Source organism: Bombyx mori, chromosome 3, assembly GCF_030269925.1.
Source record: "Bombyx mori chromosome 3, ASM3026992v2".
Classification (NCBI taxonomy): domain Eukaryota; kingdom Metazoa; phylum Arthropoda; class Insecta; order Lepidoptera; family Bombycidae; genus Bombyx; species Bombyx mori.
Window position 1 is genome coordinate 8922414 of NC_085109.1, and position 23755 is coordinate 8946168.

At 34.4% G+C, this 23755-nt stretch overlaps 1 protein-coding gene across 10 annotated transcripts in view; it reads right to left on the reverse strand.

Annotated features, from left to right (window-relative positions):
- LOC101735622 (histone-lysine N-methyltransferase PRDM16) overlaps positions 1–23755 on the reverse strand; it is a 153247-nt gene that overhangs the window by 15494 nt on the left and 113998 nt on the right. For all 10 annotated transcript variants that reach the window (XM_021351659.3, XM_021351658.3, XM_062676129.1 and 7 more), the window contains 2 exons: positions 12580–12708; positions 9947–10046 (listed from right to left, as the gene is read on the reverse strand). In XM_021351659.3, coding sequence (XP_021207334.2) covers positions 9947–10046; positions 12580–12708 — 229 coding nt within the window. The remainder of the gene's footprint in view (positions 1–9946; positions 10047–12579; positions 12709–23755) is intronic.

Genomic DNA, 23755 nt, shown 5'->3' on the forward strand with positions numbered 1-23755 from the left:
GAGTTTGGTATTTTATTGGTTATTGTTGGTAGGCAGCGGCTTGGCTCTGCCCCTGGCATTGCTGAAGTCCATGGGCGACGGTAACCACTCACCATCAGGTGGGCCGTATGCTCGTCTGCCTACAAGGGCAAAAAAAAAAAAAAAAAATTATTTGTAGAATTTATACTTTAATAGGAAGTAAGTATATTATTATGTGCAAAAATGATAGGATTTAGATATTATGTGAAATCTAAGACGAGTTCGTGCTTCAAATTTGCCAAGTAAACGATATGACGATTTTTAAAATTTGCTACACTGATTTTATAAAGTTGTCGTTTGCCGCAAAACATAAAGATATGGCGTAGTACAGTGCCATCTGCCCATTTCTGCTGAATGTTATCGTATTTTGAGTACGTGTTTTTCTTTTATTAATTTTATTAATTTTAAACTTATCAAGGGACCACCTGATAAAAAAAAACACCTACAGAACATTTATTCGTTAATAAAATTACAAACGTCATTCCTTGTGACTTCCTCTCTAAAATCACTTAGTTATTAAATATTTAACGAGTTGACAATAGTGTTTTACTCACTGCGGAATAAAACTATTTTATTTAAATAGTTCCGAAGAGATTTTGTCGGTAGCCTTTTTCCTGAAATATCTAAACAGAATGTCTAAATATGTTTTGATGACATATTTTAAAGAGGTATTTATGATTAGTGTCACGATCAATAGATTCCGACCGAAAAATGGTGTCCGATTTTTCGGATGAGGGCTCCATAATGAATTTAAATATATATAGATAATAGTTTTGGGGCATCGACTTTCTTGAGATCCTATAAAATATGTTTTAATTATTATTATTTTATGTTTTAAGCATGATAAAATAAGAAATTAAATTAAATTAAGAAATAAGCAATCATATTAAATCGATATCAAAGTCAATAAATAATGTACAACCCAAAACAGACGGCCGAACTGACGTGACAATGACATTTGGAGCGCTAAACATGGCGGATTTTCGGCCTCATTAGACGGAGACGGAGACATTTACGTATATTCATGTTTCATTTTATGTACGCACTGAAATACTGTTATATTGTTTTCCTGCGAGTTAAAGTGCTGAGTAAGAACGAGATAGATATATGTTTATGTATGTGCCTTCAAAATGGGTGCTATTTATATAAGCAATTGTACGTATAGAACAATATGTCGTGTCCCTACTATATAGGTCTATGCCACGAAAACATTAAGGGATTCGAAGCGTCAGAGATAACAATGAAAATAATAAATAAGAGATTAAACCGTTTTATGCCTTTTTGTTAACACCATAATAATACAATTAGAGCTTTGAGCAGCTTTTAAAACACTAGAAGAACAACAAGTAACAAAATTCACTACCGTCGATGTAATAAATCATTGACCTAACTCAATCGTTGCGCGGAATCATTATTATCATTATTAACATATTCTGTAGATATTTTCCCATACAGGCCAAAAGACATAGACCACAAGGGGTGGGTGTAAAACGGGTGCTACATACGTTAAGTTTTCCCACGACGCCACCAGATGGCGTGGCCCGCACACCGTGACCGGTGACTTACCGATCTTTATAATGAATTTAACCCCCAAAACTAAACAGTGGCACCTGTTGTCTCGCATTGCCGTTTTTAATTTAGCTCTAATCAAATTGTATCGTTCTTGTTAAAATGTCGCAATATTTTAGGTGAAAGAAAAAAAAAGTGAAATTGCTGAAAATCTAATTGTAAAATGGGGTTCCTAATTAACATTCTTTAGTAGTTCCATAGATAATTTTCATGCGGTTGAGGAAACAAGAAAATATATAATTCTGTTTACTTTCCTTTAAAATCGTAATAGAATAAAATATCTTTTTAAATAAAAACTTTAATGTTAAAACAGGTATTCATTGTGCACATCGCATACAATCAGAGCACAGGACATGTGTCCGCAGGCGCTATACTGGACACGTCAGGTGCGTTCGCACGCGTAAGTTACCGTTACGCCCTGCGGTGTGAACGGACTTCGACCGGTATGTGTTGTACTTCGTCACGTTCGCCTCCTGTGTGCTTAGTCCGAGTTTCTTAACGTTCGTAAAACTTAACTCAAATTTGTATGCAGTTGGAACAGCGCCCCTAGCGGCAAACGTAGGCGAACGTTCCAACTCCATAGAAATTTGAGTTAACTTTTACGCTATCGAGAACGTTAAAAAACTCGCACTAAGAATAATGATCGCGATTTTAACAGCGGAATTCTTAACGCTTCCATTTCCAAAATCAAATTTATAAATTTTTAGCCAATGATAGAATATTAGAAATTAACAAAAAATAACGCTGCCAACAGTTTATATGTCAACATACAATAATTAATTATTAATGAACAAATAAAAGTAGACGTAACATTTGAACGCATTAAGATACTTATTGCAAAAGCACGATAAAAACTGATCGTCAATATCTTCCTGCAAAACTGTCAAATCAGATGGGTTAATGAACGTTTTTAAGACATCTCCAAAGGCTAATATCCGCATTGTTGAAAAACGTCACCTTGATGGCAGTAATAAAACATTGAACAATACAGGACGAAGATGAAAGCTTTGCAACACACCAGAGAGTAACAGATAACAGTCAGAGAGGGATATACATAAATTATTTATTTTATTACATAATAAAAATTAGACACGCTACGAAAAAATATACACAAAGCTAGATACTATCTTAGCCCGGGGTACTTCATATATAATCCTATTACGTGGAACAGATTAAACCATGTACCAGATTAATTTAGCAGAAAAGCGTTCACCGGAGGATTTCGAAAAAAATATATTATCAAAATGAAATTTAGAAGTCACGATTGTAGTCTATTGTGGTAGAAATTATTCAATTTCGCGTGACATCAAGATAGTGTACAAATCTCTACACAAAAAAACTTTAGGACGCTATCAACCCTTTACTGAGGGCGGTTTTATTAAATTGAAATATTCCCATTTTATTGTGCGTAATATTTATTTGATTGTTAAATAAATACGGTACGCGGGCTGTGTGTCAGCTTAATGGAGGGTAGGGACTATTATTATCGGTTAATTTTTTGATTAATAATCTCGCGTACGTTGCGATTCGACGATGGCTTTTATTATGTCTCTTGCATTGTTGTGAACAATAGTTATGGCCACTGTTTGATCTAAATCAGCCTCGTATTAGTTTTGCAGTGAAAATAATTTATTTCGCTACTTTTTTTCTCTATATTTCGTTACTTTATACTATATTGAGTTCACGATTATGTCGACACTTGAAATAAAATGGCCATAAAAGTACTATTCGTTCACGAAAGCTGTAGCGTTTCTTTTTTAATTATTGCTAAAAAAAATCCAAAATCAGTCTAGGGGTCAAATGTACCCACCTTTGTCTCTTTCACTCGGTAATTAATATACTTATCGAAATTCGAAAAAAAAAAACATAATGGCATAGCGAGATAAGACGGCTTTTACACGTAACAATGGTGCGTGCGTCGCGTCCGACAAAGCTACGTCATCAATTTTAATCTGTACGACAATTGCGCGATGACAAATGTCAGAACGGGCGACACTCATTCATTACGCGCACGAATGCACGCGGCCCATACGTTAACACAACGGCTAATAAAGGGTTAACTTTATATTATTGTTGTTGCAGACGACAGGAGACGAATTGATATGATGTGTTTTCTTTTCTTTTTTTTTTCTTAATAATATTCGATATTTTGAAAACATATTCGTACAGAGAATGGCACAAAACTAAAAAATTTACATTTATTAAAAATTGTGTCCAGAAATCAAAAGCCGTTATGTTGTGTCGGGTTATCAAATTTTATGAATTGATATTTTTTCAATGTTATTTCTAAATGTGTAAATATATATTGATTCGTAATAATGTACCTAAATTTGTCTGAAGCGATTATGTACTCTGATTTAGGGGATAGAATGGCTGTAATTCCAATGAAAGTTTGCGACTTTGACCCTTTAAGTTAAGTTGGCGACCGTACTCAAAATAAACCATAAAAACTCCTTTTTTTAAAACAACAACCTAATATTTAAACATTGATTATTATAGCTTTATCACGAAGAGACGGAATAAAGTGATTTCTAAATCCAAATCTACCTATCCACTTTCAATTATTGTTATTGGCCTACGTTTCTACTTTCGTTCATTTAAATTCAAAAAAACATAATCGGACTGAATATTAACCGAATATTTATGCAATACAAATGTCACATACTTCGAATACCTAACGACCGGTCTAGATCGCTTCATTGTTGTGATTTAGCTTTTTGACCTTACAAAAACTCACTGAATACATTTTTGAAATCATTGCGCATTTGTTGCGTAACGCAATAAAAATAATGTAACTGATTTAGATCCTTGTGCCCCTAATGCTGGCTTTATTACAAAAAAAAAACTTCGTTATGAATACCTACTACAGCATATAGATTTTGTGATAAAATAAATTACGTTCTCTACTTTGAGACATGAGGTTAAAGTCTCAACCTGATTATACAAAGCTATGCGACACTCCGAACCGGAATGCGCAAACGCCTTCCGGCGCAAATTGATGTAGTGGTGGAACCCTTATATGCATAGTAAGTACTACAAAATTAGAAAGAGCATATGAAGAATTTGGGAAGGCAAAGGCAATTGAAGATGGGATACTGCAAGTGCTTCTAAGGATGCACGTGTAAAGTTTTAGCAACAATTATAATTTATTTGAAAATCGAGATCATTATTTCTTCGAATACAATGTTATGATTGATATGTATAATCAAATTAATCTCAACATATCCATCATGTTCATTATAAAATAGGCTTTCGGGCCTCCCTGTGATATCTATAAATCTAGTATTGAATTAATCATTTGGATTATAAAAAAATAAAATTAATTTGTAGTTATTTTTTTCCTGAAAATATTCCCTAAATGGACCTTATTGCGAAAGATACGTATTGTAATACGAACTATTCCAAAAATACACTATAATAATGATGATGAGATAATATTTTTGCGTCTAGATTTCGAATTTATTATTCTGAATTACACATTTCTGAGCAATAAATAGGTTTATAGTTTTTATTGCGGCGATGACTAAAATTCAATTGTCATAATTTGTTATATGTTTCTACTCCTGGTCTACAGATGTGGCAACCGCGTGGCAGGAGAAGAACTGGTCGCGCTGTGCAAACTTGGCGACCACCGTGGAGAGGGTGATGGGGACTGCCGGCCTGACCTGGAGTGAGGTTCAGGAGCAAACGCAAAACAGGATGAAGTGGAGACAGCTTGTGAGGGTCCTATGTACCAGCGGGGTACCTAGGACTACAACAATAACAACTGTTCTACAGATTACCTGCAGAGGTATAAATAAAAATCAATCGACACATTTATGACGTAGCATTACTTGAAAACGGCTCGACCATTTTAAATGATTTTTTGTTCTTTGTATTTGTAATTTTTTGTATGTTATACCTACAGTATTTTTTTTAGTTAGCAATAAATAGCCACAGCGGAGCACGGCCGAATTTTACTAAGATTTTATAATTATTCTTGTGTTTCTTTGCTTAGCCAAGAAAATATTAACATGTTGAACTTTCATCTTACTTTATACACTTGAAACATCTATGTAAGATATCAGATAAACGAGAATCGAATCGACTCCTTGTTATATTTTAAATTCGATGCTCTTACGTGCCGTACTTAAGCTAAATTAAATCATTTTAATAAGTGATTATTTGGAATTTGTTCATTAAAATGATTTACGGCGATTTCGCCTCAATTTAGTTATTACTTTAAAATATTTTAAAGTTTTTGCGAGAGAAAAAAAAGAACAGAAAACAGTATGTTCGAAAAACGTTTCTAATATTGAATTCGTAAATATTTTCAGAATATGTATTAATAAATCATTATCCGTTTTAATATTTAAACTATCAGGATTTATATACAGTTGAATAACTGTTCAATACCTTATCACCAAATCGTGGACACAACATATGAATAGTTCAATTTCTTTTCGCTTTCACCCAATCAGTTTATCGTGCGCGATACGTCAGCTGCTTTAGAGAATCATCAATCATGTCTTGTGCAATGAAACCGGGAGCATTCATGACAAATGTATGTGGAGGCTGCAAATCGATCCTAATTATGGACATTTAAGAGTCATTGTGGATATCGGTCTGTCATGCAACGTATGTGGTTGGAGGTCTACGATGAGGGTCCAGAATAATCAACTTATTGTTTCATTGTTATTGCACGTATACTGTTGATTGCATAATGCAGTTGTGTTCGATTAAAATTCTAGTGTTTGAATAAATGAATTTTATTTAGTAACTAGTCGAAATCAGCACGCTATGCCTACTTCTACATATCTCGACTATATACAATCACTTTGATCAACTAAGCCAATCTGAAAATATCCTGAAAATTTTCATCAAATTTTATCGGGTCTTTTCGAAGTCTATAGGGATAATACAAACATATAAATAGCTTTTATATGCAATATAGATAGAAAATAAATAAAAAGATTCAGCGAATAGCCCTTTTGAAATATTATAGCTTTGTTTTTTTTTCGTATTAATTACCTGACTTGACTTGAGTCTTGACAGCAAGCTAGTCATTAACCACAAATGACGATATCATAAAAGGTTGTTCGTTCTCACAAAAAAAAACCCATTGCAATTAAAAACGAAAACTGTATTGAAGTCAACGAGTGATAAAAGTGAACAACGTTCCAATTATGTACAATTCAAAAAACATAAATCACGAACGCCGGCTGCGGCGACGGCCCACCGGAAGGCGGTGCAGGAAGTCTGAAGACCTCACGCTAACGTAATTATACTAGAACAGACAGGGACGCGGTAATGTTTATCATTGCTCACATAAAATAGAAATTTTTAGAAGTCTAATCCTTTTTATTTTGTTCATAAACGATTCGGCATTCACTTACAAACAATGCACATTGTTTCAAAGAAATATATTTTTTCCATTAAAATCGTGCACCCGTGGTTATAGTTATGAATTTATCTCCAAAACATTCACACACACACAGCTTTTATTATTCAGCATGTCTGCTACAAGACACTTTACACCAAAATTGCACTAAAAGCAGTAGGTAACTGCCTATTACTGATTATTCATTGTATCAGTTTTCATATTAGACAACATTAATTTAAAAACCTCTGAAACTTTAATGAACAAGTCCAAATGGCAGCCAATCTGATAGATAAATAGATACAGCCAAAGTCATTTTTTAAACTCGTTTGTAAACTTTATTAGATTTTCCAGTAAAGCTATTTCAGAGCCGTGTCATTATTACAAGCATATGCGTGATTTTTCACACAGGACAGCGCGGGGTGGCGCGTACGTCCCGATTTATCTAAATTAAATATCGTAGGCGCGCGTGGCACTGGTGTGTCCCCCGACCTGCGATTTTACAAAATACAGACTGTAGATTTTTTTAAATACAATAAAAAAACGTGAAAAAAGAAAACAAGAGTTGATTCTACTTATTATTAAGAGATTATGTGTCGATATTGTAATTTAAAAAGTGAACCTCTTTCGATTCGCATAGAAGGTGGCTTTTTTATCATAATTATTCCAATAGGAAGTTTAAGGTTTTCAACCGAACACTGATATGTTTTATCTTCTCAGAAAATATTTTCGTTAAGTGGTAGAGTATGTATAGGAGCTTATTGTTTGTGGTTAAGAATACATTGACAATGTTAATAGCGTAAATAAAAATAAGTAATATAGTAATAATATGAATGCTTAATTATAAAAGTAATGAGATGTTCAGAATTCGTAGTAAGGGGAGTTTATAATTTTATAATAGCCGAATAGAAAATATTCATTCAATAAATATAAACCAATTCAATTTTATTGTTATTTAAAACTACTGATATTATCTAACCGCAAAAAAAACAACGAATCAAACAATTGTCGTAGGCTTTATTTATGTATTTTCTTGATTAATGTCTGCATCCTACAAAAAACTAAGATAAGATTTTTTGATCTAGATAACACATATTAAATAGCACGACTAATATTTTAATTTAAACTTGAATACGTTTTATGATTTTTTGACGCAGTAAGCATTTGCTTTTATGAATATTCAAATTAACAAAAATGACGTTTGAAAATCACTTTAATTTTCATAAATAGGAAAAACAAAGCTCTTCAAATTCAACAGCAGAGCTGTTTGATTATAAAAAAATATCACTATATTTGTTTAGAACAATGAACCCGAATAACATTTTTTGCTAAGATTTGTTCATGTCTATATTAATAGCTCGCAATTTATTTATTATCTAGATTACACAGTTCCTTTAAATTTAGAATTAAAGTAAAATATTTGTTTTATCTGCTACATTAACTTAGTGAATTGTAGAAGATAGTAGATGTAGTCTGTGTAGGTATATTCACGAAGTATATAAGTTACTTTCCTACCTAATCCTTGGTAGCGTAAGGGATTATTACAAGATCACGCAGGCCGGGTAATAGGTATATTCGCGATGACCATAAGACGAACGATTTTAATACATGTGTATTTTGTGCGGCTTTTGCGAGTCCTAGACGTAATTAAAACTATTTTTACGGTTTAGTTTCATTTTTTTTTAATATTCGTTACTATATTTCCGACGATGACCAATCATAGACGTCAATGGTCACGAAAACCGTAAAGTATAGAAAACGTAAAAAAAAAAACACGAGTTTAAATCTTAAAAATAGCTTTAATTACACATGTGTTTAGTTAACACGTAAACCACATCAACCTGTAGATGAAAAAGTAATATAAACAATGCGAGTGGGCGAGGGTCGCGCAGTCCGCGGGGACAGGTGACTCCAATTAACCGCCCTGGACGGTGGATGGCCAGCGATGCGTGAACCACGTGCCTCCGTGATTCAATTCAGGTCTTTACATATTCCACATGTATACATACATATATATGTACATATATATAGTGTTTATTATTAATTAGAGGTTACATATCACGTTTTAAAAATATGAACTGGAACGGCTATTTTTTGTTCTTAATAATTATATTTGGATCGTTTAACTGTTGTTACAATTAAAGAAAAATGAGTATCCAATAATTTGGAATTCGTAGAGAGTCGTAATGAAGTACTTTAATGTCAATTTAGGAATCAATAATGCAAATATTTAGCTAATACGTCGAAAACGTTGAGAGAATTAAAAAATATATTAAATCTACCCGTTTGTTGATTTTCGACACAACAGCAATGGTAACGATATTACTACATAATATAAACAAAGTCGCTTTCTCTGTCCCTATATCTGTCCTTATGTATGCTTAAATCTTTAAAACTACGCAACGGATTTTGATGCGATTTTTTTTAATAGATAGAGTGATCGAAGAGGAAGGTTTATATGTATAATGACATTTTTTATTTTTTTTATTGCTTAGATGTGTAGACAAGCTCACAGCCCACCTGGTGTTAAGTGGTTACTGGAGCCCATAGACATCTACAGCGTAAATGCGCCACACACCTTGAGATATAAGTTCTAAGATCTCAGTATAGTTACAACGGCTGCCCCACCCTTCAAACCGAAACGCATTATTGCTCCACGACAAGAATAGGCGGGGTGGTGGTACCTATCCGTGCGGACTCACAAGAGATCCTACCACCAGTAATTAAGCAAATTATAATTTTGCAGGTTTTGATTTTTATTACACGATGTTATTCCTTCACCATGGAAGTAAATCGTGAACATTTTGTTAAGTACGTATTTCATTAGAAAAAGTGGTACCCGCCTGCGGGATTCGAACACCGGTGCATCGCTAGATACGAATGCACCGGACGTCTTATCCTTTAGGGCACGACGACGACATCCATTAAATAGTGGAGAAATCAATAATAAATCACAGCGAAGCGAAGCGAGGGCGGGTCGCTAGTTTAAAATAATCTTACCGTCAGCATTGGGTACAAATACTTCGAACGTCAGCGGGGTCCTGGGTCCGAGCAGCAGCTCCTGTCCGGAAGGAATATCTCGGGTCGCCTTATACCATATCTGAAATTAGAAATTCGTTTTAAAAAAATTAGATGTAAATAATTTCTGTCATGATGTTTAAATTACAATTTTTTTTGTAGCGTTCCTGGAAAACGTATTCTGTTATTAAACCAAATAAAGTTTATTTTTCTTTTTAACTTTAAATTGTCTACGCACAAAATTTTATGATAATTTCAATGAATCATTAACTCTACGTCAACACGTAGTTTGAAACAAATCAAGAATTCATGAAGCTTTAAACCTCGTTGATCTCATAGCTAATTATTGAACCATAGGTTCGGGTTTCGATTTTTGGTCGTAGTCAGGGGTTTTTGATAAAAGTATTCCGTGTACCTATTTCTTATCTCCGTATGTCTTGTTCTTGCGTTGTATATGTTTTCGTCACTCAAACTCTTACTTAGGGTTGTCGATTAGTGTTATTACAATTCTAATAAGCCTGATGAGCTACAAGAAAATCACCGTACCTACTGTAAAAACTGAGACTTTAGAACTCATATCTCAAAGTGAGTGGCGGCATTCACGTTATAGATGTCTATTGGCTACGGTAACAACTTAAGACCAGGTGAACCGTGAGCACCAATCAAAGCAACAAATATATATATCGTTTTTACTATATTATATTAATTATAATAAAATTATTATTATAACTCTTAATTATATTCAATTTAAGTTTTCGTTCCACTAAATTTATTAATAATGTCAAACAGCATTTAACCCCGTAGGCACGAGGGTAGTAATAAGTGAATCTAATCATTGCATCTGTTCTCTCCCCTCCGATTGACCGGATGTATGTCACAGTTGTTCAATCGTACGCCGATTTTCTGCCACCGGAAGTACCAACGTTCCAGATTCAAATTTTACAATGCGTTTTTCGAGGGTTCCCGCATCGAACGGACGTCGATGTACACTATTATTACTAAATTTTTATTTTTTCATCTACCTTCTTTATTGTCTATACTAATATCATAAAGAGGAAAGATTTGTTTGTTTGTTTGTATTCAATAGGCTCCGAAACTACTGAACCGATTTAAAAAATTCTTACAGTGTTTGGAAGCTACACTATTCCCGAGTGACATAAGCTATAATATTTTTTGAAAAAAAATTTGAGATCCTTACTAAAACTCCAATAATGTAACCCAAGGTGTAAAAAAATTATCTAAAATATTCTTTACATCGCGTGCTCTGCGAAAACTATTGATGATAGAATAAAATAATGTACAATGACTTTGTAGAGCACATTATTATTTACAAGAAATGTCGCAACAGCATATGTCTAACTATTATAGTTATGCCGCAATAAGTGTTCTTTTATTTAAAAAAAATAAAACAACGTCAAATATCGCTGAAATTTTTATTAAAGACCCGAGCGGAGCCGGAGCGGGCCGCTAGTACTAAATAAATTGATGAGCTCACGACCTTTTTTTTATGATTGAAAGATTACTGGTGGCCCGGAGGCCTTTCCAGTTTCACCAGGACATGTGGGCGAGCAAAGGCTCAGCCAGGAGGGGTGGGATTTGCTATCTGCCCGAGCGCCTCCAAAGGAGACCTAACAACTCAAGAGCAATTGCTTCGCGAATGAATCTACTACCGGATCGGAATCGTGCTCACGGCCCTTAGCTAATGGACAATGTAATATGATTGCCGCCAGCTATCTTCAAACATGGATCGAAGTTCTTGATTGCATCGTATAACGATTAAGCAGACAACAAAATGGAACGCATCACTGTTATACTTACCTGCAAAAATGAGTCAACAGTGATGCCTTAGACGGTAGGTAAGACTAATAGCATAAATTATCACGAATTTACAAATTTGTGTTTGACTAAAAATACCCTTACATTTTTTATTTAAAGACTTATTTGTGATTGTGAATAATACTTAATTATTCCATAGATAAATGAGCTCATGGCTTATCCGGTGTTAAGTGATTAACGGAGCCCATAGACATTGAACGGCACCAACTTAAAACTTGACAGCTAAGTCTCAACTCTATAGTACGATATAGATTTTATTTATATTTTATAGAAAATCCAACAAAATAATTGAAAATAAATTTTAATAAATTTGAATTAAAAATAGTGTACGAAAAAATGATTTTATTGTAAAAAAAGAGTGGGGTGCATGGTATCAGTAGTTATAAATATTTTATGAACAGATATAAGTAGAAGGGTTATTTAGATAATATCCTGAAAAGCACCCCACGCTTTTTTACAATAAAATCATTTTTTCTTACACTATTTTTAATTCAAATTTATTAAAATTTATTTTCAATTATTTTGTTGGATTTTCTATAAAAGCGTATTTTTTTATTTTTTTTAAACTATTATTTATTTTGCATTTTTTAGTTGAACTCCAATTTTTTCAATTTATTTTTTGTGAATGAGTTGTCATCCGTCTTTAATAAGTATGCCAAATTTCGAGTTAATCCGACGTTTTGCGGGGGGGTCAAAATCATGTTCAAAGATTCCGTTACATACTAACATACATACGTCTGAAGCTAATAAAAGCGTAGGTATTAAAAAAAACAACATACTTCGCCTGATAATAAAACATGCTGCATGTTGACGTCCCGAGTGTAGCTGCTAGAACGAACCAGTTTGAGCCAGTTCGTCTTGTTCGTGGTCCCGTCCATCCAGCATCGTATGCTGTTCTTGCCGATAATCTGAAAAGATACGTTCGATTATTAGAATTTTATATCTTACTAGCCGTACTCGCCCGCTTCGCTGGGCATTTAAAATTATCATTATTATTTACTGTCATTATTTTTAGGGGGTCCAATGTTCATATAAATATTAGCCTGTCCATTAAGTACCTACATGTATTTTCTACATGGATACCAAGTTTCAAGTCAATCGGATGCATGGTTCAGTAGTTATAATGGAACATCCGTAAAACCACTGTAGATTTTTATATATTAGTATAGATTTGTATTCTAAGATACTGACTTACTGAGGAATGTACGACACATTTCTACTCTGTTGTGTTAAAAAGACAATACAGTCAAGTAGAATAAATCCTTGGTTATCTTTTTATAGCTCTACATCTATACATATAAAAATGAATTGCTGTTCGTTAGTCTCGTTAAAACTCGAGAACGGCTGGACCGATTTGGCTAATTTTAATCTTGAATTATTTGTGGAAGTCCAGAGAAGGCTAAAAAGGGAGATAAATATGAAAATGCTCGGAATTAAATAAAAATAACAATTTTGTTTTTCCTTTGATGTGTCGCCCGTTGGACGGATTCCTTTTGTTCATTTTAAATTTATTTTATACAAAAGTTTAGGTAGTTTATTTATCGATTGAGGCACTACGAAGTCTGCCGGGTCAGCTAGTAGTGAATAATTCTCGGTAAATCTCGTGTAAGTAAATAAGAATACCACATGAATGCCACCACCTATCTTGACACATCAAGTAATGTGAGCCGTATGCACGCCAACTTTTGCATACAAAAAAATTGACTTCTATGTATTTGTTTTTAATTTCGGTTTGCAGATTTCTGAAGTTACAAAACTGTTGACGGTAAAGTAATTGTTTATCAATATTTTTATAGCAACAGATTTGATAAAGGTTACTTTCTTTAAACGCCATCTATGAATGCATGTTAGAACTAAAATACCCTCACGAACAATGAAACAAAACTGGAAAAGACATATGTTGTTTTTCGAACTTGATTAAATTATTATGAACACATTTCTATTTATTTTTTATTTTTATTGTACTTATTTAATACCATTCTTACTGAGCGCTTGTTTTATATACTCTATAGTAACTTAATAACATAATAGTTTTTGCTGGCATATATTTAATACCTACTTTCTTATATTACAATCTTTATTCTGAATTTAACGTCTTGACACTTAACAGTTTTATAATATTGTTCATATTATCCTGTAATTCAAAAGAATTTCTAAGCCTAAAACAAATTGTAAGCTGACTACTAGCGCCATCTAAGAAAAAATACAAACACTTTTACAAATGGACATAATATCGGAACGTTAGATGGCGCTTTTAAGATGTGGCATAAAACAACATGAGTTTCATTACTCAATATAATATTATGTATTCTTATGACTCATCCAATACTAATATCTAATACAGCTTTAATCATATATGAATTGTTAATGTAATTAAAGCCAATGATTTTAAATATTATACTAAGTATGTAGCTACTAATTCAGTTTTCCATTTGATTCCTTCAACAAAATTAAATATGTACTTTTTTAGATTTTATTTCGCTTCACTAACGTCTGACGTCTCGATTATAAGCCTCTATTTTATTTCAGCGTGCATTTTCTCAACTACGAATTACCTATACCGTAATAACCAAAACACAGGAGGGCTAGTAACCCACAATTTGCTTGTAGACACCACAATAGCCACGGAGTTCGATTGAGTCATAATACCTTTACAAAATGATAGGTGTCAGAAGATGTGTACTCAACTGATAGAGGGTTCGGAGTTTGTTTTACCGTTAAATTGAGGCTTTTAACTTGATAAATGACTACAGTAAACAACGGCGTCTGCACAAGGGTATTGAGGGGAAATTATTTCTTTTTGTTTATGAAGGGCTGCCTTGAAGATGATAAGTATAAAGTAGGACTTAATTTCACAATACGTTATTAAACTTTTTTTTATTTAGATGTGTGGACGAGCTCACAGCCCACCTGGTGTTAAGTGGTTACTGGAGTCCATAGACATCTACGACGTAAGTGCGCCACCCACCTTGAGATATAAGTTCTAAGGTCTTAGTATAGTTACAACGACTGCCCAACCCTTCAAACCGAAACGCATTACTTCTTCACGGCAGAAATAGTCAGGGTGATGGTACCTACCCGTGCTGACTCACAAGAGGTCCTACCACCAATAATTACGCAAATGATAATTTTGCGGGTTTGATTTTTATTACACGATGTTATTCCTTCACCGTGGAAAGTCAATCGTCAACATTGTTAAGTACGTATTTCATCACAAAAATTGGTACCCGCCTGCGGGATTCGAACACCGTTGCATCGCTAGATACGAATACACTGGACGTCTTATCTTTTAGGCCACAACGACTGGTCAACTTAGCCAACTGCCATACATTGAACTCTTTAACTTCGTGGTTCAAGATTGTTTCGTTCTTGTTGTGCTGTGTGCTCTTCGCTATAAAGCAAATTAAAGAGACTAATGAAGACAATGTTTGCAGACAGTTTTTTTTTTTCAGATAAGTTTTTTTAAAATAGTCCTATACTACGGTAGACGTGGAGACTGTGAAAACTGTCATCGGGAATCGTAAAATCAGACCCAAATTAAACCGTAAATTGTTTTAGTATTGTTTTTTATTAATCCTAAAACAAAACCGAGATTATCACCTAAATAATAATAACAAATCAGTTGAAACCAGTTAAAAAAATACATCGCTTTTATTGTTCCACGAAAAGAAATGTCTACGCGTTATCCATTAGCAAGACATTAGTCAAACTCGCAAACTCAAGGAAACAAGTGCGTAATTTGGCGCGAAATTAAAAAACGATACCCACTTCATCATCCCCTGACAAGAAAAGAGATTCAAAGAATTTAAGCGCAAAAATAAAATGCATCTGTTGCTCAATAAAAATAACGTAACAAGTAAAGTATTAATCAAATACTAGATGTTAGACAAACAGGGACGTAATAAGGATTGATTGAAATTTAATATTTAACTTCGAATACTTTTATTATTAACCTAATGCTTCAATAAAAAAAAGAAAGAAGGAGAAAGAGAAAGGTATTATACACTACTCTTTTTTTTTTTTTATTGCCCTTGTAGGCAGACGAGCATACGGCCCACCTGATGGTGAGTGGTTACCGTCGCCCATGGACTTCAGCAATGCCAGGGCCAGAGCCAAGCCGCTGCCTACCGCTTAATACTCTCCACAAGCCTCGTTTGAAGAAGGACATGTCATAGCGCTCGGGAAACACCGTGGAGGGGAGCTCATTCCATAGCCGGATGGTACGTGGCAAAAAAGACCTCTGGAAACGCACTGTGGATGACCGCAGTGGCTCCAGGTAGTATGGATGAACTCTACTCCGGTGGCGGGCGGTGCGATGGTAAAAACGAGATTCTCGCTCGTGTATACGACTGTCGCACCTGCGCACGTCTCATTTAACGGTTTTGTTTCACGGACTTTTTCTTACGGTTTTACTATCACATTTTTTTCAGTTCGGTCGCGCAGCAAAATCCCTATCTCCTTCAAGCCTACCGTAAGGAACTTCGTTCCAACAAGGACAAATCTTAAAGTATTTTTTTCGAAAAATGCAAGTACAGTCTAAACTATAACCAAAAAAAAGTAATTAAATAAATAATGTATAGTAACTATACATTGATAAACAATTTACTAGTATAATAAATATTTACCAGATATATTGTGATCTGAGTAGGGCAAATCAATGTATCAAGTAATAGTAGGCATACAGAATCTTAGTACACAAGTGTAATACTGTGAAGGATAAGTCTGCAAAGATCCCATTAATTCTTGATTTAGTGATGTAAACGTTATAGTTTTATTGAACATATTATCAATTATCTACTTCTACAAATTTAGAGTAATATCTACTGTTAAATTTCTAAATATCATGTAAACAGATAGCACCATCTATGATATTCATAATCAAAATTTTAATTCAATATCTTTGGAATCCGGCTCTGCATCAAACCCTCCTTACGCGTCACCGACAAGCCTTTCCGCAGCATTTATCACGTTATTAAAACTGCTTCGGGATCGTTCAGTAAAAAAGATAATTATCTTAGAGTAACAACCCTCGTCTTGTTTAGGGTTGCCTACGAATATAGAGCTCAGAAATAAAGCATGTTCATTTTACCTTTTTTTTTTTCCTACCTAAGCTGGTAGCCTAGAGAGGCTATTCCAGCGTAACCGTAACTAGTAGGTGAGCTCACGGGGCTCAAACCTGACGACGATGCTAACACGAACCCTAGCAAGTGTCGTGCTTCGCAGAATCTACCATCGGATTGGAATCGCGACCCACTGAGAAGATCCGGCGAGAAACTCAGTGGGCTGTGTCTGAGAGTTTCATTTTACCAGTTCTACTAACAATCTAAGAAACTTTGCTATCCATATAAACAGACTATGGTAGTATTATCGGAAACTGATTGATATTCCAGAACTGATAATTATTCACACAATAGATTTGAAATCGCAATATGCTTATTTCTATATCTCGCTATCTACTCGTAGAAAAAAAAAATCGTTACTATTTACAACTCACGTTACTGAATCAATACACATTCATTCCAATAAATTACATTTAATAAGTTGGCATGTGACAACGGCACAAACATATAATATCTTAAACAATGTTATTAAATGCTAAAAATAAATAAAGTATATTATTATGTAAAATATTTATATTTCCCTAGGAAAATATAGCGTGGTAACCCTAAATAAGTTCGGGGTGGATGAGTTAGCGAGTGCCGTCGGCATGTGTTCGCAATCAGTCATCGATGAATGACCAAGGATGCGTATTGCGTGGACACTTGTTACCGATCTAATGGGGCTCCTGCCCTGTGAATTATCGTTATAATCACTCATAAATTAAACTTTGTACGCACCAAATCTAAAATGTCAATATTGATAATTATTTGTCTTGCGAATTTGCAATAATTCAATAATCATTTTTTTTATGGCTTAGATGGGTGGACGAGCTCACAGCCCACCTGGTGTTAAGTGGTCACTGGAGCCCATAGACATCTACGACGTAAATGCGCCACCCACCTTGCGATATAAGTTCTAAGGTCTCAAGTATAGTTACATAGTATAGTTATCTTGAAACTGACAAATAAAATACGTTTAAAATGCAATTTCCTCAACCATAAAACCGTAACCTACATACGACTTTTAAGCTGCAGCAAGCCGTTGCCGCTGCGGCATGAAATAATAATAATAAAAAAAAACTCTGCAATTTAAACGGAGTGCGGGTTGATCTCATATTTTGCACACCGCTCAGAGATCGCAATTTCCCAGAATACTCGGGAAAGCTACAAACGTTCGTGAGTCGCAGTCAGAAAATTACATTTCATGAAATTTAGTGATGTACTACTATTACGTTTCTTATATCGATATTATAGGGCTCTATGGCCGTGCACGATTAAAACTAAAAGAAATTTATTAAATTATTACATTTTCTTTCAACAAATATATGGCATGTAATTAAGCTTGCGTTAATCGTGGATGCTTTATTCAGAAATTTAATTAAATTAAAAAAGGTTGAAATGGTTTTTCAAAGAAATAACAGTGGTATACATTTACTTACTCAATTAATGTCATACAATGTAGTGTGTCCGTATAAAACAAAAAATTTAGATATACCTACAAATATTTCTGCAAACGAAATCACTTGGTTTATAAATACCATTTAGAGTTCATCGAAGCTAGTCAACACTGTTAAGCATTGCAAAAACTTCATTGTAAAATCGGAAATCGTCTTTTCGCATTAAAAGTGTAAAATTTACAAAAATATTCGAAATTGAGTTAACATGCGGTATCATTTGGTATCACAATTATTTTTCACATAAAGACTGTCAAAAGAGCGTAGTTTAGTTTTAGATATTATTTTTTTTAGTTTACCTATATTTTAACTACTATTAACAAAATTAATACATAATTTTATCTTACTTTAAAGACAGATATTGTAATATGATAAAAACTAAAAAAATAATCTTGCAAAGATGATTAATATTAAAAACTAGCTGACCCGGCAGACTTCGTAGTGCCTCAATCGATAATTAAAAGACCTAAACTTTTGTATAAATAAACTTAAAACAAACAAAAGGAATCCGTCCGACGGGGGACACATCAAAGGAAAAACAAAATTGTTATTTTTATTTAATTCCGAGCATTTTCATATTTATCTATCTTTTAAACCTTCTCTGGACTTCCACAAATAAACCAAGACCAAAATTAGCCAAATCGGTCCAGCCGTTCTCGAGTTTTAGCGAGACTAACGAACAGCAATTCATTTTTATATATATATATATATGTAGATATGTTAAACCTTTAAGGCACTCTCCTGTAAATTTAAGTAAGTTTTGAGAATATAGTTTTAATGCGAGAAGACGCACATATCGATACATCGGTCCCATCCCTTGCTACATACAGCTGGAGAGCGCCGAGCGCAGTTGCGGTAACCACGCGTCGTTGCGCGAATCATACGACTCGTTTCACAAGATAACAATTTGTGTGAGCGCTTATTTACCCGGCCGCTGCACGCCTGCCTCAAATTGCACCGTATTACTATTTGCTAAGGTAATGTTTTAGATTATTTGTCAAACCTGACTCACCGGTACTGATATTCGAAAATTAAAAAAGTTTAACTGGTGGTACATAGGACGTCTTGTGAATCCGCACAGGTAGGTACCACCACCCTGCCTTTTTCTGCCGTGAAGCAGTAATGCGTTTCGGTTCGAAGGGTGGGGCAACCGTTGTACTGTAAAAACGGATATATTAGAACTCATATCTCAAGGTGGGTGGCGGAATTTACGTTGTCGATGTCTATGGGCTCCGGTAACCACTTAACACCAGGTGGACCGTGAGCTCATCCGCCCGCCTAAGGAATAAATAAATAAAATAGTTGATTAAGCCCAATTTTTGTCTTCGTTTATTGGAAATATTTGTAGCCCATTCAAAAAGCCCGTCTTCAAAAAGTCATCGATTACACGCATTGAGATAATTATTAAGGACGAAATTTGAGACTGATTTGTATAGAGCTTCTATAAGTAAATGTCCTAATTCATAAATTGGTCTCTGTCTCCCATAGTACTTACATGGTTTCTATTTTGATGTGCGTGTGTCATTTGTTTCTACTATTTATTAATTTATTTAATTTAAGGCTTTTATTACGAATATTTTTCTTTTATCAATCAATGATAAATCGTTTTTTTTATAGAAAAAAGGCTATATTGACACTTTCGAGGAGGTAATAAGGCTTTTCTGGTAAAAACCTTTTTTTTAACATTGAAGTATAGTTTACCTAAACAATAGGCACTTTGTTTGAGTCGCTCCATTTTTCCAACAATTTTAATGTTGTTTTCGGCAACAAAACAATTGGTATCAGCCTGAATTTTCTATTCTTTGTTTTATTTTTGGTGTATTTACAAGTCTAGACAAACTGTACAGATTTTTCCATAAATCGTGCTAACATTTTGTCGGGCTTCCTTTCCTTGTCTGTTTTTCCGACCGAGGAAAAGAATTGTTTCCGGGACGTATGTCCGAATAAAAATGTGATTATATATCTTTTTTGCATTCTTGTTCGTTCCTTTTTTTATTTTGAACTAGCTGACCCGGCAGACTTTGTAGGTAGTGCCTCAATCGATAAATAAAAGACCTAAACTTTTGTATAAAATAAACTAAAAACAAAAAAAAGGAATCCGTCCAACGAGGGACACATCAAAGGAAAAACAAAATAGTTATTTTTATTTAATTCGGAGAATTTTCATATTTATCTATCTTTTTAAACCTTCTCTGGACTTCCACAAATAATTCAAGACTAAAATTAGTCAAATCGGTCCAGCCGTTCTCGAGATTTAGCGAGACTAACGAACAGTAATTCATTTTTGAAGAAAATCAACAAAAGGTCTAACACTGATTCTTTATCGCTTAAATGACAATTATTTTCTATATAAAACAATAGTGTCCCTAAAAAAAAGGCTATTTTTCCAGCAACTTTCTATATAGCCGTTCTATTTCAACAAACGAATGTGGAAATGGATATCATTATGCGTGAATATAAAATAAGTTTTTTATTTATAATTCAAATCCATGATAAATTATCAAGGATTAAAAATAGGTGTGTCGGCAATCGGCAAATATTCACGGCGATGTCGGCGCTCACACCGTCCATAAATTAACCGTGAACTTTCAATTGGAATTCACAATCTTTGTCACATAATCCCAAACAAATTATTGTGAAATTAGGGATGCCTTTTACGGTCACGTTTCGACCATTAAAACGGAGACAAAACGAACTAATTCCTGACAGGGTACGATATCCACGGACTGACGTTATCATTGCGCAAAAAAGTACAACCACATGCTTAATTAAATATATTATACCAATAGACTATTCACCACAAAAATCGACCCTATGACGTGCATTATAAAGTTTAAGTCCACATTACTTGGCAGCATCACGAAATGCTAGTGGGTGCAGTGTTCCATTGATCTAATGTCAAAGACACCCTATTGATCGGAACAAAGAATGGACATCGTTTATTCATTGATCTGTGAACAATAGGGTTGGTTGCATTTTGTAATAGATTGTATTAGTCTTCGTATTTTTAAGAATATCACTGATATACTGTTCATAAAATCTCTGATATTATTTTTATTATTAATTTAAAATTAGTATTCTAATAAAATACGGTTTGCACATTTGCCGGTGTCTTTGATGAAATTAAACTAGCAAAATGTGCATCTGGATTAGAACAATCTCTCCGTAATTGCAATGAAAATAGGGCAAATAAAATCGTTGTAAACGGGAGCGAAGCTAGACGATGTGCACATCCACATCTGGACGCGTTAAAACGGATTAAGTGGAAGATTACACTCGCAAAAAATGCCGATGCCGCCTGACAAAGACACCGACTGCCTCGTCACGGTGACAATTGGTGGGATCCGGAATTATTCGCCTATTTACAAACTTTTTCTTTTCTGTCACCGTTGAAGTTTTTTTTTGTTTTTTTTTTATATTTTATTTTGATTACACCACGTTTGTTTACAGCAGTGCCGTATCATTTTAAGGCACGTTTACACAGCACTCGTTGGTAGTTTTTTAGACTTATTTGCTTTACGAAGCCAATGGCCCGTTTTAAAATAACAACACGATGTCAAAGTTAGCAACTTGGCATCGGCGAAATCACCATTCGCCTTTGCCGCGCACACAGTGTAAACAACGCTTAACCTAACCCAATAAGCGGCGCTATATCGTATTGCTTTCGGGTTATTTCGTTATTTTGTCTACACGGATGCTGGCGATGGTATACAATCGACCAGTCCAAATGAGCTGTGCATACGCTTGAGTGCCACCTGAAATCGGCTAATTGTTGTATCGTGGGCGGGACGAGGAAGGTCCTCCTAAATTGGTGGGTGGTAACATTGTGGCGCGAACGTGCCGTGGCTTCGATTCCGCAAACTATTATTGTTCTGGCCAGCTCAGATGAAATATTGCCCTACTGTGAACTCTGGCAACGTTTTAGCGAACATGAATTTGCCGAGAAAAATAAGCGAAAACAAGAAACGCTGAGTCGATTCGTGAGTAAGTTTTACAATGAATTTTGCTTAACATGTTAAAAAATTCAAATTGGTTTTGTGTTTAAAAACAGTCAGTCGCAAATAGTTAATTTATTAGAAAAAATTAAATTTACTGCTGTAATTGATGACTTTTAATGTAATGTCATCCACAACTCGAACCTCTTGGAACACATCTGATTATGACTATATAGCCGATTGCAGATAAATATAGAGAAAAAAAAAAATAGAAAAAATAATACGACCTACTAAATAAGATATAGTGTATAAAATTTCTGGTAAAATCTCTTAGTAAATAATATATTGAAGTAATTTATCGTTAAGATTTTTTTACTCCCAGTGTGTATAATTCAGTTAAGCTCCTCTTTGATTATTATTGCGCCTTGTATTAAGAACATGTATATCTTGTATTATAACACGCGCGCCACCTATCATCTTGGAGTGCAAACAACAATGGCTTAAGAATGTACGGAGCACGGACATTGTTCATAGCTGTCGTCCGTGACTACGAAAACCGTCAAGCAATCGAAATAATATAACGTTACACGAAATATATCGAAAGAACTATATCGATTTGTTTTATTTATTATTTTTTATTGCTTAGATGGGTGGACGAGCTCATAGCTCACCTAGTGCTAAGTGGTTACTGGAGCCCATAGACATCTAGAACGTAAATGCGCCACCCACCTTGAAATATAAGTTCTAAGGTCTCAAGTATAGTTACAACGGCTGTCCCGCCCTTCAAACCGAAACACATTACTGCTTCACGGCAGAAATAGGCAGGGCGGTGGTACCTACCCGCGCGGACTCACAAGAGGTCCTACCACCAGTAAAGACGAAACAATATAACGTTAATAATCGTAATCTCGAGATTAACTGTAAAAATAGTTTTAATTACAGATGTTCATTTTTATTTATTTACATTTTAGTTTCAGAACATTTTTGACTGACTTTTTCGACCCCATTTTACAGAGGTTAAATTGGAAAAAAAAAACAGCGAGTGCCATTTATCATTTATATCTTCGTTATATAGGATTTTACTGATATTGACAGTGTCAGAATTAAATCGATCTTGCTAAGAGATCCTAAAGACATTTTCTGGTGGTATTTCGGGTGGGGCAGCCGTTGTAACTATACTGAGACCTTAGAACTTATATCTCAAGGTGGATGGCGCATTTACGTCGTAGATGTCTATGGGCTCCAGTAACCACTTAACACCAGGTGGGCTGTGAGCTCGTCCACCCATCTAAGCAATAAAAAAAAACGTTTCGTTTTCGTACGGAAATACTCTTTTTCAGATTTTTTTTTTTATAGCGTTTGATTTGTTATGTAGTTCGCCCTAGGGATAGTACTTTAAACAGTAAAAATAATGACATGTTAATTCACACATTGGATTTATCACAAGAGCGTACTCTAAAAATGTTC